We start from the raw sequence: 16,874 nt of genomic DNA on the forward strand, positions 1-16,874 counted from the left end.
CCACGGATTACAATCCTGTGGGCGCCTACATTTGCATCCATCTGGTCTGTACCTCCCATAAAAGTTGTACTGAGCAACAGTGTTTTTTGCGGGCCATCTTGATTTGCTTGTTCTGAACATGAGAGTAGCAGTCTGCAGATGACATTGGCGTTACGTCGTGAATGGTGCCTACGATCGTTACTACAGAATTGTCCATCCAGCAGACAACAATTATCCCATTGTCTCTCAGCACGGGCTCTTCGTGCTCACGAGTTGGGGGCTTGAGGATTTCTGGTCGAGCGATAGGGCACTCTTTGGGAACACGGTTCTGCTTCACTGTGCCCGTGCCTTCTTAGCCCTGTGCCTTTAAATGCCTCAGCAGCGGTATGCCTGTGAATAAATTATCAAAATAGAAAAAGAAAGGAAGGTCGTGCGTCTCTGCTGCGAGTTCATCCACCATTTGAAGAAGTGGCGCCGCTGCTTTTGAGAAGTCTTTTTCACATTTTTGAGATGTTTCGGGATACCCTGCTTGCCTTGATACACTTTGAAGTTTACAAGGTATCCATTCGTTCTTGGCATTTAGGCACCATACTTTATACCCGAAGCGCTAGGCTTTACCGCGTATAAACTGTTTACAGCCATGACGACCATAATAATCATACTTTCATCATAGCTCACGTGACGCACAGGTTGAAAGTGCTCTAGAAACCCTGCTTTCAATAGTGCCATGGATGGACAAACTTTGCCAACTTGTCAATAAGCGTTAGGCTTGCATTTCGCACAGTGCAGGAATCGCATTATCTGTACGAAGCGATTTCTTCGCGTAGCATTGTAGGCCATCGTGTTGCGCATATCCAAGCCGCTGTCCCAATAGCACTTTTTCCCTGGCAAGCGGTTATAGCCGGACAAAAAGAGCACTCCAAGAAAACCTAATTCTTCTTTTGTAACCTCCGGATCGGGCATATTGATAAATAACGCATACTTTCTTGGTTGTTCGACTAGCAGCTCCACGACGGCTTCGTCAAAAAAGATTTCGAACAACTCAACAAGTGAAAAGTCCCTGTAAGCAGCAAAGTTTGGGTCGGGAACTATGCTAAGGCTTCTCTGGAGATCACCGTTCGGCAACTTAGAAGCAGTGGATAATTTCGCAGGAATGGCCGCAGCAACTACAGCAGAAGAAACCCCTCATGCTCCGTCACCTTGCCTGCCGGGGTCGTCATCTTCCGAGTCGGATCCACCAATGCGGCGTCCGTCACAGAAAACAGTTTCAGTGCCGGCTCATAGCTGCCACCCGATTAGACTGTCAATGAGCCCACCTCAGTGTTCATCGGCCGACTCATCATCCGAATAGGTGCTAGCCTTTCGCGGGTCGATATAAATCACTTACACGTCGTCATCCTCTTCTTCGAGTATATTCGCTATTTATTCCAACATCAACCTATTCAGACAACAAAATAAGGAATAACCACTGTGGGAACGCACCAGCAGCCGTGCAAGAGATGAGAATGCAGTAAAAAAAAAAAAGTTAGGTAGCCCAAAGGCCCAGCGTGACCATATGGCAACGCGCAAGATAACACGCTCGTTCATGAATTAATCAAATATACATCTTTCACAAATGCTCATCGAAGGTCACATATTCAAAGAGACATATGGAGGTAAGGATTTCCGACTATCGCTTAAACAAGTAGTGAAAAAAAAAACACATTACCCCTTGGAGTGATGCATGGTGACGCTACTCGCACAGCAACACTTATTCCCGCCTTTGCGAGGGGCTCCCACAAAACGACTGACACCTGCTGCCGCTTGATATCCATAAAGGGAACTCTCATCTGTCTAACGGCTAGTCAAAGGCGATTTTGGTGCCGTTTTGTCAATCTCAATTGAAATCCACTGTGCAGACTAACGTGACCATATGGTCACGTTGGTCTTATGGGTTAAGAATATCAGCAGATGATGACGACGTGCTGCGTACCTGGCTGCATAAGCGGCTATCGGAACGGTGTCGACAGCTCGGCGCGCCACTTTTTCTGTGCTCCCAGCAATGTGATGCTTCGCTCGGTGTGGAACAGAGCGATTCCTCGTGCCGACCGGGAACTCCCTGCGAAATCCAAAGTGTGTGTGATTTACACTTTCATGAGCAGGACACATCAAAATGTAATGTGCATGTTATCAATGGACAGAGGGTTGAGGTGCGAGGCACGTCGACATTTGCCGAGGGTGCGGTGCTGAAAGTGTTCCCGAACCTTCTTTCGTACCTGTCGAAGCCGCCGGGAAAAACGCAAAGGAAGAGAGCAGAACATTGGAAATGCGGTTGGTCTCGCCTTGTCACATTTAAGTGTGGGACAATATGAAGACGCACAAGAAGCGCAGATCGTTTATAGCCAAGGTTCCAGTCTTGAAACTATGAAGGGAGTCACAAAGTGAAATGGAAGGCGTACAGCTACCATCTTTGTGGCGGATGCTTACTCTTGCGGACATCAATGGCAAATATGTCGCGTTTTTCACTCTGAAAACGGAACAAACGCTCGCTCAAATTGAAAAATCTGTTGCAGTGGGAACTGAGAATACATGGCTTGCACGTGACGTCCTCCTCGCCGGCGCGCGGGTCATGTTGGTGCAGTCCATGCGGAGTTCCTTCGCGGTCGCTGGCGGTGTTTTATTCGTGCGATACGCCGCTTCTCAATAAGCAGCCTTTGGAGGCAAACTACCACCTGGATCTCACGGGGTGTGATCGCGTGCGGTATGCGGAAAAATGACGCATGTGTGAAAACATAGACCTCTTCACGCTCTGACCGGGAACGGACACGGCAAGTGATGTCGGCATATTCCAAGAGATTTGTTACAGTGACATCGACAATTAGCTTGTTTTCCCTGCAAACTTTCTGACCCTTGAGGAGGTGAACGCATTTAAGTCAGTCGAAGCGCAAAATTCTACTAGCGGCTGGGTGAAGGGTCTGTCTGCAAAACAGCTACAAGGTGAAAAGGTGCTTCTGCTTGGAGACGTACGTAGCAAGGATTCGTAAGCTGCTTTTTAACGATAGAGAAGGAGAAATAACGTTAATTCATTCCACAAATGTTTAAGTGCGAGGACTCACGTAAACAAAAGGATTATTTAAAGAACTGTCAAGCTAGACTCCATTTCTTCACGTGTACCTTGGATATTTCAGATGACGCCTCGTTTTTTTTTACACGCATATGATAGCAACTGTTGATGCTTTGTTCAGATGGGAAACCAAAAGAGTTTATTTTTCTTGCATTTAGTAGCGCGTGAAGAAATGGATATCAATCGCCCCAGATTTGCCATCCAATCTATGTACCGGCTACGCGTCACGCAATTTTGTATGGCCTGCCTTAACTGATTCGGCTTGTTGCTGTTGCCGGTTCTTAGTGCGCGACAAGTTCGACAGTGACGCGAGTTCGTGCAGAGATGTGCCCAACGTTAATGTGTACCCTGAAATTTCCTTTCCAGGTGAACAATTCACAAAGATGCGAGACCAGCCACTACAAGTGTGCATCTTATGCAAAAAAAGTGGGGTTGTGCTCACAGCCCATTGCACCTTTATGGCCGGAGCAGGAGAGGCATGCTCTCATGTTGGAGCCTGCTTGTATGCCGCTGAGACTGGTGTGAGAATGAAGAATGCTATTAACTGCACCTCAAACAGCATCATCTGGCTTCCTGCATATGTGGAGAAAGTACAGTTCAGGAGGCTCAAAAGTAGATTTCACTTCATCGAGGATGAAAAAGCGAAAGCTGGACGATGCAAACAGCAGCACAACAGAGGTCGAACCGAGGAAACGTGTGGACATCCCACCCCCAACAGAAGAGGAACTTGGAGGCCTTTATAGAGCTTTCCAAACCACCAACATTGTACCCGCACTATTTTCAGTGCTGCCAGAATATTGCGAGAGCTTCCAGGAGCCCGTACGATCCCAACTTCCTCAAGAAAGTTGTACAGTGAGCAGAACTTGGCTGATGACCTTGATGTGCTTATGAAGAAGGCTAAGAACTTTCTATCTGAATTTTCAGTTAGAAAGGACACAATAATGTCAGTTGAAGCTGCCATAAGACAGCAGAGCAACTCATCAGACTGGTTTCCTTAACGGGCTGGCAAAGTAACAGCTTCAGTAATGAAGAGCATTTGCCACACAAATATTGAAAGCACCATCATATCGCTGTTCATTATGCTACCCTGAAAAAAAATTCCATCAAAGTCCCTGCCGTCATGTGGGGTTTGGACCATGAACGAGATGCTTTCCAAGCTTACACAGATAACGAAGTCACCAAACATCACGACTTGCAAAGCCACTCGTCTGGTTTGCACCTCAGCGCTGCTTACCCTTTTATCAGTGTGTCACCAGATGCCATCATCTTATGCAGTTGCTGCGGGAAAGGCATTGTGGAGTTGAAATGCCCATTTTTGCTGAAAGGTGCCGAGATCACCACCCAGAATTCATGCTTGAGCGATACCAGTGGAACATCTAAGCTGAAGATAGATCACGCTTACTACTATCAAATCCAGACCCAGATGACTGTGCCAGGTTCACTTCTGCGACTTTGTGGTGTGGGGACCAAAGGCGTTACACATTGAAAGATTAATACGTGATGATCAGTTTTGCATCAACGTACTTGCTCAGGCGAAGCAGTTTTTTGAGAGGGTAATTTTACCCAAGCTATTTAGCCACTACTACACGAGGCAACAAAGCAATCTTGAAAACAAGCTGTCTGACGATGTGGAATACTGTTTCTGCCGTGGACCAGACACTGCAAAAATGGTTGCTTGTGACACTGCGTCATGCCAGTACTATCATATCGCTGTTGAAGTCATTATGCTACCCCGAAAAAAAATTCCATCAAAGTCCCTGCCGTCATGTGGGGTTTGGACCATGAACAAGATGCTTTCCAAGCTTCTCCACTTCTCCAGGTTCCACTTCTCCCGTCTTGGACTCGAGCAAAAGCCAAGAGCAAAGAAGTGGTTTTGGATGGATGGATGTGTGTTGTTTAGTGGCGCAAGGGCCAGGTGTGGCCAAAGAGCGCCATGACTGATAATGATGTGTTAAGCGCTGATTGGTGAGTTACGATAATGGGGTGTAACATGGCTGTAAAGTGGCCTAAAATTAGTCGCTATCGTAGAAGCATAAAACGATATATAGGTATAAAATTATGACAGTGATACGTGGAGTGGTCTCTGGGTATAGGACGAGTGACAAGTGATCATGGGGCTAAATTCATGAATATGGGAATAGCACATATGCCTCCTTAAAGCCTTTGAGCCCAAAGGCTGGGAGGCAGGTGCTTTCTTTCAATGCAGCTAACGCAGCAGAACCCTCTGTTAAGAGGATGTGCTACGGATTTCCTGGGGCTATAGTATGAAAACTATGTACAGCTTTTAAAAATTGAAACAGTGATTCATGTTTAAAGAGAGGTTCCATACCTATAATCATTTGGGGATGAAGTGGAATTTGTTGCCGGTGAGGTAATGGAAAGTGCTTTTTCCTATTTGCATCTAATTCTCTGCATTGCATCAGAATGTGAAGCACGGTAAGTGGCTCACCACACTTATCACAAATGGGTGGATCACCACCTGACAATAGGTATGCGTGTGTACTGTATGTGTGGCCTATTCTAAGTCTGCAAAGTATTACTTCCGTGTGGCGGTTCTTTGATACCGGCGGCCAGTTTCCAAGATATGGCTTGATAAGATGCAGTTTATTTTCTGTTTCTTTATCCCACAGCCGCTGCCAGAAAGCCCTGAGCGTTTTCCTTATGGAGGGCCTAAGGTCCATTACAGGGACAGTCGTGGAAATGTCTGCAGCGTTCGCGTGGACGGATGTGGCTAGCTGGTCAGCCAACACGTTTCCTGCAATCTCGCGGTGCCCCGGCACCCAGCATACTACGATATGCTGCCTGGACGCATAGGTGGTGCATAATGCTGAATAGAGAGATACAATTATAGGATTTTTATATTTCTTCACAGTTTTCAATGCGTTTACAACGCTCAAGGAGTCTGTATATATAACTGCCTTTGGCATATTTAATTCTTTAATGTGTTTAACGGCAGCCAATATGGCGTAGGCCTCTGCTGTAAAGATACTTGTGCTCGTGTGCAGAACACCGGTATCCGAAAAGGATGGACCGACTGCTGCGTAAGATACGCCAGAATTACACTTTGATGCGTCTGTAAAGAATTCAGGACAGGAGTATTTGTGTTGCAATTCCAGGAAATACATTCGTATATGCGCGAGGGGAGCGCGCTTTGTAATAGTTATGAAGGATGTATCACACTCGATTGGTTGCCACTGCCACGGTGGGGGCCGTATAGCAGGGGACATAAGGTGGTATTGAAGCAGGGGAAAACTTGTTTCTTCAGCTATGTCTCTGACACGCAGTGAGAAAGGCTTTGCCACTGTGGGTCGGCTGCGAAAAAGTTGACAACTGGACAAATCGTTTATGGTGTTATACGCGGGGTGCTGACTGTTTCCGTTTACTCTAAGAAAATACATGAAAGACGAGTATGTTCTCTGCAGTTGAAGTGACCATTCATCCGATTCAACGTACAGACTTTCCACTGGGCTTGTTCTAAAGGCACCTGTGGACAGGCGAATTCCTAAGTGGTGGACAGGGTCTAGCATCTTCAGAGCAGTTGGAGTAGCCGACTGGTAAACTATGGCTCCATAGTCTAGTCGTGTGCGTATGAGGCTTTTATACAAGTTCATGAGACATTTTCTATCACTGCCCCACGTTGTGCGTGAGAGCACCTTTAAGATATTCATTGTTTTCATACATTTGATTTTAAGATACTTTATGTGCGGTACAAAGGTTAATTTCGCGTCTAAAATTATGCCTAAAAATTTATGTTCCTTGTTTACAGGCAGACGCTCACCATGCAAGAGAATTTCAGGATCAGCGTGCAGGCCTCTTTTTCTCGAGAAAACGACACATGTGCTTTTCTGTGGGTTCAGTCTGAACCCGTTCTCGTCAGCCCATTTGGAGACCTTGTTAAGGCCAAGCTGTACCTGTCGCTCACAGATTGCAAGAGAACTTGATTGGAATCCTATCTGCACATCGTCAACATATGTGGAATAGAAGATGTTACGTGGTATGTATAGACGAAGAGAATTCATTTTTACTATAAAGAGCGTGCAGCTCAGCACACCGCCCTGCGGCACTCCTGTTTCCTGTACAAATTTCCGTGACAAAACATTGCCCACTCGAACACGGAATGTGCGATTAGACAGATAGCTTTCAATAACACTAAACAAATTGCCATGTATACCTAACTGTGAGAGGTCTCTCAATATCCCAAACCGCCACGCAGTATCATAAGCTTTCTCCATATCTAAGAATACTGATAAGAAAAACTGCTTATGAACAAAAGCTTCACGAATACGTGCCTCGATACGTATGAGATGGTCACTGGTGGATCGACCCTCACGAAACCCGCACTGGTATGGGTCGAGGAATTTATTTGATTCGAGGATATGTAGTAGGCGACAGTTAATCATTTTTTCGAATACTTTGCAGAGGCAACTTGTTAGCGCTATAGGTCGGTAACTTGATACAGAGGAAGGATCCTTCCCGTGTTTCAGAATGGGAATTACAATAGCCTTCTTCCAAACAGAGGGGATCTCGCCGGAAGACCATATAACGTTGTATAGGTAGAGGAGGGTTTTCTGTGTTTCGGGTGGTAGTTGCTTTAACATCTCATATATTACGCGGTCTGAACCTGGGGCGGATGTATTACAACAGCTTAGTGCTGCCTGCAGTTCTGCTATACAGAATGGATTGTTGTACGCCGCACTTTTAGCAGACTTTCTTTCAAATTTTTGCTGTTCAATTTGTGTTTTGTACTTTAGGAAGGTTTCGGAGTAGTGTGAAGAGCTCGATATGTATTCAAAATGTGCACCGAGAAAGTTGGCTTGGTCTTCAAGGCTTTCTCCGTGGCTGTTCACTAAAGGCAGGGAATATGTTTGTTGCCCATTGACTTTTTTCACTCTATTCCATACTTTGCTCTCATCTGTGTACGAGTTGATGCTTGATATGTACTTCGCCCAACTCTCTCGTCTTGCTTGTCGGCGCGTTCTCCTCGCCTGGGATTTGATATGCTTAAAGTTTTCCAAGTTTTCTGCTGTTGCCGAATCGCGAAGCAGCGCCCACGCTTTGTTCTGCTTCTTCCGTGCTTGCCTACAGGCATCGTTCCACCAGGGAACACGCCGTTTGGAACCCATGCCGCTCGCTTGAGTAATACATTTACATGCGGCATCAAGTATAAAAGCTGTAAAATATGCAACAGCGTCATCTAAGCCTATACCGGACATCTCAGACCAGGTCATGTGTGTAAGAGTTCGGTACCGTTCCCAATCGGCTGTGTCAATTTTCCACCGAGGGACCTGCGGGGGAAGTTGATCTTGTTTCGGCGTAGTTAGGATTATTGGGAAGTGGTCACTCCCATATGGGTTGTTAAGCACAATCCATTTAAAATGTGGTAAAAGCGTCGGCGATAAAATGCTAAGATCTATGGCAGAGTATGAGTTGTTGGCTAGGTTAAAATATGTGGGTTCCTTTGTATTTAAGAGACATGCTCCAGAACAGAAAAGCATCTGTTCAATGACGCGACCTCGCGCATCACAGCGTGGATCGCCCCACAAACTACTGTGTGCATTAAAATCACCGAGAATCATATAGGGTTCTGGGAGCTCATCTATTAATGATTAAGTCGCGTCTGTGAAGCTGATAATGTGGTGGTATGTACAAAGAGCAGATGGTAATGAGTTTATTTAAAAGTATGGCTCGAACGGCCACGGCCTCAAGGGCCGTTTGGAGCTTTAAATACTGACACGCTACACTTCTGTCAGCAATAATGGCTACACCGCCAGATGATGCGACAGCATCCTCGCGGTCTTTGCGAAATGTAACATACTTTCGGAGAAAGTGTGTGTGTATAGATTTTAAGTGTGTTTCCTGTAAACACAGCACTTTTGGATTGTGTTTTTGGAGGAGTTCCTGCACATCATCAAGGTTTCTGAGAAGACCTCTGACGTTCCATTGAATTATCTGTGTATCCATGTTGGCAGTAAATAGGTGCTGTGTGTACAGAAAAGAAGTAGTGATTATGTAAATTACAGAGATTTATTTACAGAGCCCCTTCGAGGCCCTGTAATCAGGGTCTTGCCCTTTCTGGAGCGTTCGAGTGAACCTCGCCGCTCCTTAGGCGCTTGGCGCCCCGGAGGATAGGTGTAGTGTCCATTGCCTCTTGTGAGGCGCCGGACACGTGCTCTTGCGAGCGGGAAGTTACCAGCGAGGGTCCTGCCTTGGAGGGCAAGACCCCTGCGCCCACCAGCCCGGAGGCCGATGGGGCTCCCTGGGGGATTTGGCTGCGCCGGCCGTTGCCAGCGCTGGAAGGGACCTGGGAAGTTGAGGCAGCCTCGGCTGCGCCCACCTTCGGGGTCGATGGTCCCTTCTCCTCGGTTGACGGAGCAGCGCTAGCTGCTACCGCCGCGGGGGCAGAAGGCGTAACTGCCGACTCACTGCTTGTGAGTCGGACAGCCGCCGGAGGCCGTTGTGACGCTGCCCCCTGACGCGCCACATCGGCAAAGGTTTTCTTGGGCAGGTATGATACCCGCCTCCGTGCCTCCTTGAAAGTTATGTTTTCCTTTACCTTGATTGTAACGATTTCCTTTTCTTTTTTCCAAGAAGGGCACGACCGCGAGTACGCGGCGTGCTCACCATCACAATTAACACAATGTGGAGTGTTCTGGCACGTTTCAGAGGAATGTTCTTTGTCACTGCACTTGGCACAAGTCAGCCGGCCTCGACAGTTCTGTGAACTGTGGCCGAAACGTTGGCACTTAAAGCATCTGAGAGGGTTGGGAACGTATGGTCGAACACGAAGTTTGATATAGCCGGCCTCGATGGACTCGGGAAGGACACTTGAGCCGAACGTGAGTATCAGGTGTTTCGTGTTGATCTCTTTTCCATCTCGCCTCATCTTAATTCGTTTAACATTTACAACATTCTGGTCACTGAAGCCCTCCAAGAGTTCAGCCTCAGTGAGCTCCATCAAGTCATCATCAGAGACAACACCACGGGTGGTGTTCATCGTGCGGTGCGGGGTTATAATTATTTGGGTTTCCCCAAATGACACTAATGTTGACAATTTTTCATATTGTTTTTGATCGCGGAGCTCCAAGAGGAGATCACTGCTTGCCATCCTCGACGCCTTATATCCAGGACCAAAGGCTTCAGTCAATGACTTAGAAACAAGGAAGGGTGAGATAGTTCTTACTGGTTTATCTGGTTTTGCGGAATGGATAACATGGAAACGCGGGAACGATTCTTTTTGGCGGCCGAAAAATTGAAAGACTTCATCGGTGCGCCCTCTTTTCTGAGGGCGATCAAGTAGTGGAGGGAAGGAAGTAGCCATGTGTGGACGTGTAGTTTTCGGCAGCAACGCCAGCCACCCACCATGGAGTGCAACAAGGGGACACTGCAGGGTCTGAAAAACAGGGCCTGCTAACGCCAGCTGTACGTTGCCGCTATAACCCAATATGATATAACCAAGGTTGGCTACTCACACAAGGTTAACCCTTGCTGCCAGGAAGGTCGGAAGTAATAAAGAAATAAGAAGGAGACAGGAAAGGTGGAAAGTAAGGAAAAGACGAAGGTTGTAGGGAGAGAGAGACAGGAAAAGGCAACTACCGATTTCCCCCGGGTGGGTCAGTCCGGGGGTGCCGTCTATGTGAAGCAGAGGCCAAAAGGGTGTGTTGCCTCCGCCGGGGGGCCTTAAAGGTCCAAACACCCAGCCTCAGCTCAACCCCCAGGATCCCCCTTTCCCCAGACACGGCTAAGCCGCGCACGGCTACACGCGGGAGGGTCCAACCCTCGTGTGCTCGGGTCCGTGGTGTCGCAACACACCAAACGCCTGCTGACGCAGACGCCCCTGCGGGGAAGAAGTGGTTTTGTCCTCAAAGTAAAGGCAAGATGAATTAGTGTTTTTTCTCTTTTTTTTTTAAGCACAGTTCACGCTTCCACCCATGTTACCAATCTGAGCCTGCCAGTGTGAAGAAATTTGGTGCAATGACTACGAAACATGTCATGTCAGGAATAAGCAGGGCTTTCAGAACTTCTAAAAGATAGAGTGCATTCTTCAATCCTTCTATGTCACGGTGCTTTGTATGCAAACACTCCACATATTACCAGCGTCAGTGAGAGCCCTGAACACATGCAACTGGCAATCATCAGAATACAAATACATATTATAGATGCATTGTAAAAACATTTTAATTGGTGTTCATTTACAACACTCACTAAATTGAAATGTTCGCATCTTAAGACTTTGCATTATGCACAGTGGCAAGAGCAGTGATGCAGATTAGTATCTGCAAAAGCTGTATAACCAATACAGGGCACACAGCATGGTACATGTAAGGCATAGAGAGACAAAATATTTTAAAAAAAGGAACAAACAATGTGAATCTTGCAACTTAGCTGTCACAGGTTAAACATTTCACCTTTGCCACGCGGAGAGTGCGATTGTACAGAGCACCAATGGAATTTAAAGAATAACCACACAAACACTGTTTTGCATAACTTTGCAGCTATTTTAAAGGCTAGCGCAACACACTTATTCGAATTCCCTTTTTAAGGCAACATACCCAAGTAAAGAAAAGTTCCTCAGAGGGATTCGGATCCATAACTTTCATCATCTTTGCCCAACTGAGAGACACACCTAGTCATCGTTACACTCTCTTAGTGCTGCAACTATTCAAAGGCACAGATTGGAAAGGGCACAGCAAACCGTAACAATCTTGTCAAAAGGTGCCAAATTGTCTCCAGGTCTTCCAACCACATAGTCGATGGGCAGCGTGGCCTTCAGAATAAGATACTTATTTCTGATTAGCCCGATCACTCTCTCATTGTGGATCCTTACACTTGCGAGTTTCCTGCTGCTCAGGACGTCTGCTGCAGAAAGTTGCTTCTTCCCCTTTGTGTATGCTGGTACATGAAGTTTAGCACAGTAAAACCGAACACTTGCAGACATTGAACCCTTGGTCTGCGAGCACATCACCTGGAAGTGATGATGATGATATGTGGTGTTTAATGGCGCAACGACCACGTATGGCCAAAGAGCGCCATGCCAAAAGGTAATTTTAACAATGTATTGTGAATGCAGTGGACAGTGGATTCATCATGGTACATGTGACATGGCTGTAAAAAGGCCTAAAGACTGTCGCTGTAAACGACGTAAAATAAATATGCACTAAAATGATGACACTGATTAGGGCATGGACACTGGCAATTGGGTTTCGTTAAAAAACATGATGGAACAAGACAACACATAACAGTGATGGCAGAACCTCAAGAGAGCCCTTTTATTAGAAGGGCTGTTAGTCGTGGGCTAAAAACTACCTGTCCAAATGATTTTGAGAGTACCTGTGTCCAATAAAAACTGTAAGACTAATTTCAGGTTAAAAAACGGTTAATCACTAAGAAAAAATGCAGGGTGAAGAGGTGTATTTTCACGATATGCAGAAGAAAAATACTTTTTCCAATCTGTTTCCATTGCAGAGCACTGAATAAGAACATAGAGTACTGTCAGAGTATTGCCACACTTACCACAAGTCGGGGGATCGTCTCCGGTCAAGAGATAAGAGTGAGTACCGTATGTGTGGCCAATCCTTAATCGGCAAAGAATTACTTCCTTGTAACGTGCTGTTTTCCCACTTGTCCAGTTCCCCAGTTTTGGTTTTATTATGTGAAGCTTATTCATTACTTGTGTATCCCGCTTGCCTTGCCAATGATTCCTTAATTTACGGCGTAGAAAACGCTTTAGGTCTGTGGCAGGGATGGGAATATTTCCATCTCTGTTGCTAAAAGTTACTGATGTAGCGCTTTCATCAGCTGTTTCGTTCCCTTTTATACCTTTGTGACTGGGTACTCAACATATGACAGTCACTTGATTGCACATATATAGGGCGCACAATGAGTTATACACCTCATTCAAAACAGAATTCTTATGTTTTTGTAAACTAATTAGTGCTCTCACGACACTTAAGGAGTCTGTGAAGAGAACAGCCTTAGCGACGTTTGTGAGCCTGATGTGTTTAATAGCCGAGAGTATAGCGTATACTTCCGCTGTAAAGATGCTTGTGTGGGTTTAGTGTCCCAGATATCGAAAATGATGGTCCGAGAGCTGCGTGAGCAACACCATCAGCAGACTTCGAAGCATCCGTGTAATATTCAGCATAGGAATACTTCTCTTTTAGTTCAAGAAAATGTGATTGTATGTGAGCCTCAGGCGCTCGTTTCGATATTTCTAAGCAAGATATGTCACATTGGAGGGGATAGTTTGCCACTCCCAAGGCGGTGGGAACCGAGTAGGAGCCATTGGGATATTTTCTAGAAAAGGGACGCCTGTTTCTTCTGACAGTGCTTCCCTTCGGAGGGACAGAGGAGGCCTGATGGCTGGGCGGTAACGGAATAGCCTGGCAGTGGACAAGTCGCTAATTGCAAAATGACATGGATGCTGAATATCTGATTTAGCTTTCAAGGTTTAAGAGAAAGATAAATATGCTCTTTGTGGATGAAGAGACCATTCGTACGATTCAACATACAGGCTCTCTACAAGACTAGTCCTGAAGGCACCTGTAGCAAGACGGATACCCAAGTGGTGAATCGAATCTAACATCTTTAAGGCACTAGGCGTAGCAGAGCTATACACTATAGCACCATAGTCAAGGCGTGACCTTATCAGACTTTTATACAGACTCAAAAGGCATCTTCTGTCACTTCCCCAGGATGTACGGGACAAGAGCTTCAGAAGATTCATTGTCTTCATGCACTTCGCCTTCAAATATTTCAAGTGGGGGATAAATTTTAATTTAGTGTCTAACATGAGGCCCAAAAATTTATCTTCATGGCTCACTGGGAGCTGTTGTCGATCAAGGTAAATAGCGGATTCAGGTAATATACCTCTCTTGTTCGAGAAGGGAACACACATGCTTTTTTGCGGGTTTAATTTAAACCCATTCTCGTCAGCCCACATTGACAATTTGTTTAGCCCAAGCTGTGCATGTCGCTCACAGATGGAAAGACTACATGATATAAAACCTATTTGTACGTCATCTCCATACACAGAATAAAACATTGTACGTGGTATGATAGCATAAAGCGAGTTCATTTTTACAACGAATAGAGTGCAGCTAAGCACACCACCTTGTGCTACACCTGTTTCCTGTGTAAATAGACGAGATAGCACATTACCAACTCTGACGCGGAACGTGCAGTTAGACAGGTAACTTTGGATGACATTCACCAAATTACCTCGGACTCCCATTTCGGCCAGGTCACGGAGAATTCCAAACCACCACGTGGTGTCATAAGCCTTCTCCATGTCAATAAATAGTGACAAAAAGAACTGCTTATGCACAAAAGCATCGCGAATATTCGTCTCGATGCGGACAAGGTGATCAGTTGTGGATCTACCTTCCCTGAAACCACACTGTAGGGGATCTAACAGTTTGTTACTTTCAAGAAAATGAAGGAGACGCCAGTTAACCATTTTTTCAAAAAGCTTACACAGGGAACTTGTCAACGCTATAGGCCTATAGCTGTTGACCGAAGTTGGGTCCTTGCCGTCTTTTAGTATTGGAATAATTATTGCTTCCTTCCAGGCAGATGGAATGTAGCCAGCAGAGAATACAGAGTTGAAGAGTGACAGTAGCGTTTTCTGGGTTTCAGGGTGTAGGTGTTTGATGATTATATACAATATTCTGTCACTTCCTGGAGCGGACATGTTACAGCCATTCAGCACAGCCTGAAATTCCGCCATGCTAAATGGGCGGTTGTAAGGTTGGTTGCTATTTCCTTTCCGATCCAGAGGCAGTCGTTCCGCTTGTTGCCGGTATCTCAGAAATGTATCTGAATAGTGGGATGAGCTAGAAATCCTTTCAAAATGTACCCCTAGAGAGTCGGCTTGGTCAATGAGTGTGTCTCCTTGTGTATTTACCAATGGTAGAAGATGAGTTTCACAGCCTTTTATTTTGTTTACTCAGTTCCAGGCTTTTCTTTCGTCTGTATATGAATTATTACTAGAGATGTATTTTTGCCAGCTTTCCCTTTTGGCAAGGCAGCACGTTCTTCTACCTTCTGATTTTTTTTTTTTTTTCACCCGCCGTGGTTGCTCAGTGGCTATGGTGTTAGACTGCTGAGCACGAGGCCGCGGGATCGAATCCCGGTCACGGCGGCCGCACTTCGATGGGGGCGAAATGCGAAAACACCATTGTACTTAGATTTAGGTGCACGTTAAAGAACCCCAGGTGGTCTAAATTTCCGGAGTCCTCCACTACGGCGTGCCTCATAATCAGAAAGTGGTTTTGGCATGTAAAACCCCATAATTGCTTACCTTCTGATTTTATTTTCTTGAAGCTGATCAAGTTCTCGGTAGTGGGGCATTTGCGAAGGTGACTCCAAGCCTTATTTTGATTTTCGCAGGCTTCCTTACACTGCTCATTCCACCAAGGAATATGTCGTTTAGAGGGTGATCCATTCGTTTGAGGGATACATATTGATGCAGCATCAGTTATAAATGCCGTCAAATATGACACTCTATCATCGATTGAGAGAGTACAGATGTCATCCCAGGTCAAATGTGTCAGCTCTCTATCATTTCCAGTCAGCACAGTCGACCTTCCAACGGGGCAGATGTGGGGAAAACTTATTGCTTTTTTAAAATTTTAAGACAATTGGGAAATGGTCACTTCCATATGAATTTTTGATCACGTCCCACCCCAGGTATGGAACTAGTGTAATTGATGTTATACTTAACCCATTCGCGTCAAAAGACGGCGATTCGCCGTCCGGTGGAGAAAGGGCCGAAGTGGCAAAAGACGGTGAAACGCCGTCCGACTGAAAACTGCTAGTAATCGCAATAAATAAGAGATGGCGCCATATGAAAGTGTTTCCTGGTTTTTGTTTACTACTTTTTACACCAGGTGGAGATAGTTGTCTGCAAGATTCTCAAATATTTGCAAGGAGGAAAGCATTTTCCAAGCCCGCATTTCTGAGTCGAACATGACGACGCGGCGAGGCAAGCCTCTCACGCAGGCAGAGACTGAATCGGTTCTATTTGCGAGTGATGACGACGACAGCGACGACACTGTAGTTGTAGATGACCTGCAAAGCAGTGATTCTGAAAGTGACTCGTCCTACGAGGATGTAGGCTCTGACGCCAAGTCAAACTTATCAGATGTGGATTGCACGCCGCCTGCAAAAGCACCGAAGTTAGAAGACTGGAAGTGGAATCCGACTGACAGCGACAAGAAAGTGGAAAAGTGTTTGTTCAGAGGGAATTCAGGAATGAAGAGAACTGTTCACTCTCTGCAAATCCGACAGCTTTGCCGTCGTTCAACTGCTTGATCGGCGAAGACTTCTGGCAGATGATTGCTGATGAAACGAACGCATTTGCTGTTCTGAAACAGGCTTCAGCGCCAGATCGGTCTCGGTTTCCCACAACACCAGGTGAGATGAAGGTTTTCTTCGCCGTATGTGTGCTTATGGGCCAAGTCAAGAAAAACACAATTCAGTCATATTGGGCACACAGATCGATAATTAGCACACCATTCTTCCCATCGCTGATGCTAAGGCAGTGTTATCAAGCCCTTTGTAAACACCTGCATTTCTCGGACAGTAGCGGCCAAGCACAAGGGGATAAGCCGTGGAAGCTGCGCTCAGTGTTAGAGTATGTCTTGGAAGCTTTCTCCAGTTCCTATTATCCAGAAGAGCAGTTGGCAGTGGATGAGAGTCTCATGAAGTTTCGAGGCCGACTCTGCTTTGTGCAGTTCAACCCGTCGAAGAGAGCACGCTTCGGTATAAAATTTTACAAGATCTGCGAATCGAC

The 16,874-nt window shown here is 45.9% G+C and overlaps 1 protein-coding gene across 5 annotated transcripts in view; it reads right to left on the reverse strand.

Moving 5' to 3' along the window:
• The window catches only part of LOC135902698 (uncharacterized), a 196,800-nt gene that overhangs the window by 17,585 nt on the left and 162,341 nt on the right, over positions 1–16,874 (reverse strand). For 4 of the 5 annotated variants that reach the window (XR_010564572.2, XM_065432919.1, XM_070533749.1 and 1 more), the window contains one exon: positions 1,952–2,077. The exons of the other annotated variant lie outside the window; for it this stretch is intronic. Coding sequence is in view for 3 of the 4 variants with exons in the window: in XM_065432919.1 (XP_065288991.1) it covers positions 1,952–2,077 (126 nt within the window). In the remaining variant the exon portion in view is untranslated. The remainder of the gene's footprint in view (positions 1–1,951; positions 2,078–16,874) is intronic. 5 annotated transcript variants of the gene reach the window in all.

This window comes from Dermacentor albipictus, chromosome 2, assembly GCF_038994185.2.
Source record: "Dermacentor albipictus isolate Rhodes 1998 colony chromosome 2, USDA_Dalb.pri_finalv2, whole genome shotgun sequence".
Taxonomy (NCBI): domain Eukaryota; kingdom Metazoa; phylum Arthropoda; class Arachnida; order Ixodida; family Ixodidae; genus Dermacentor; species Dermacentor albipictus.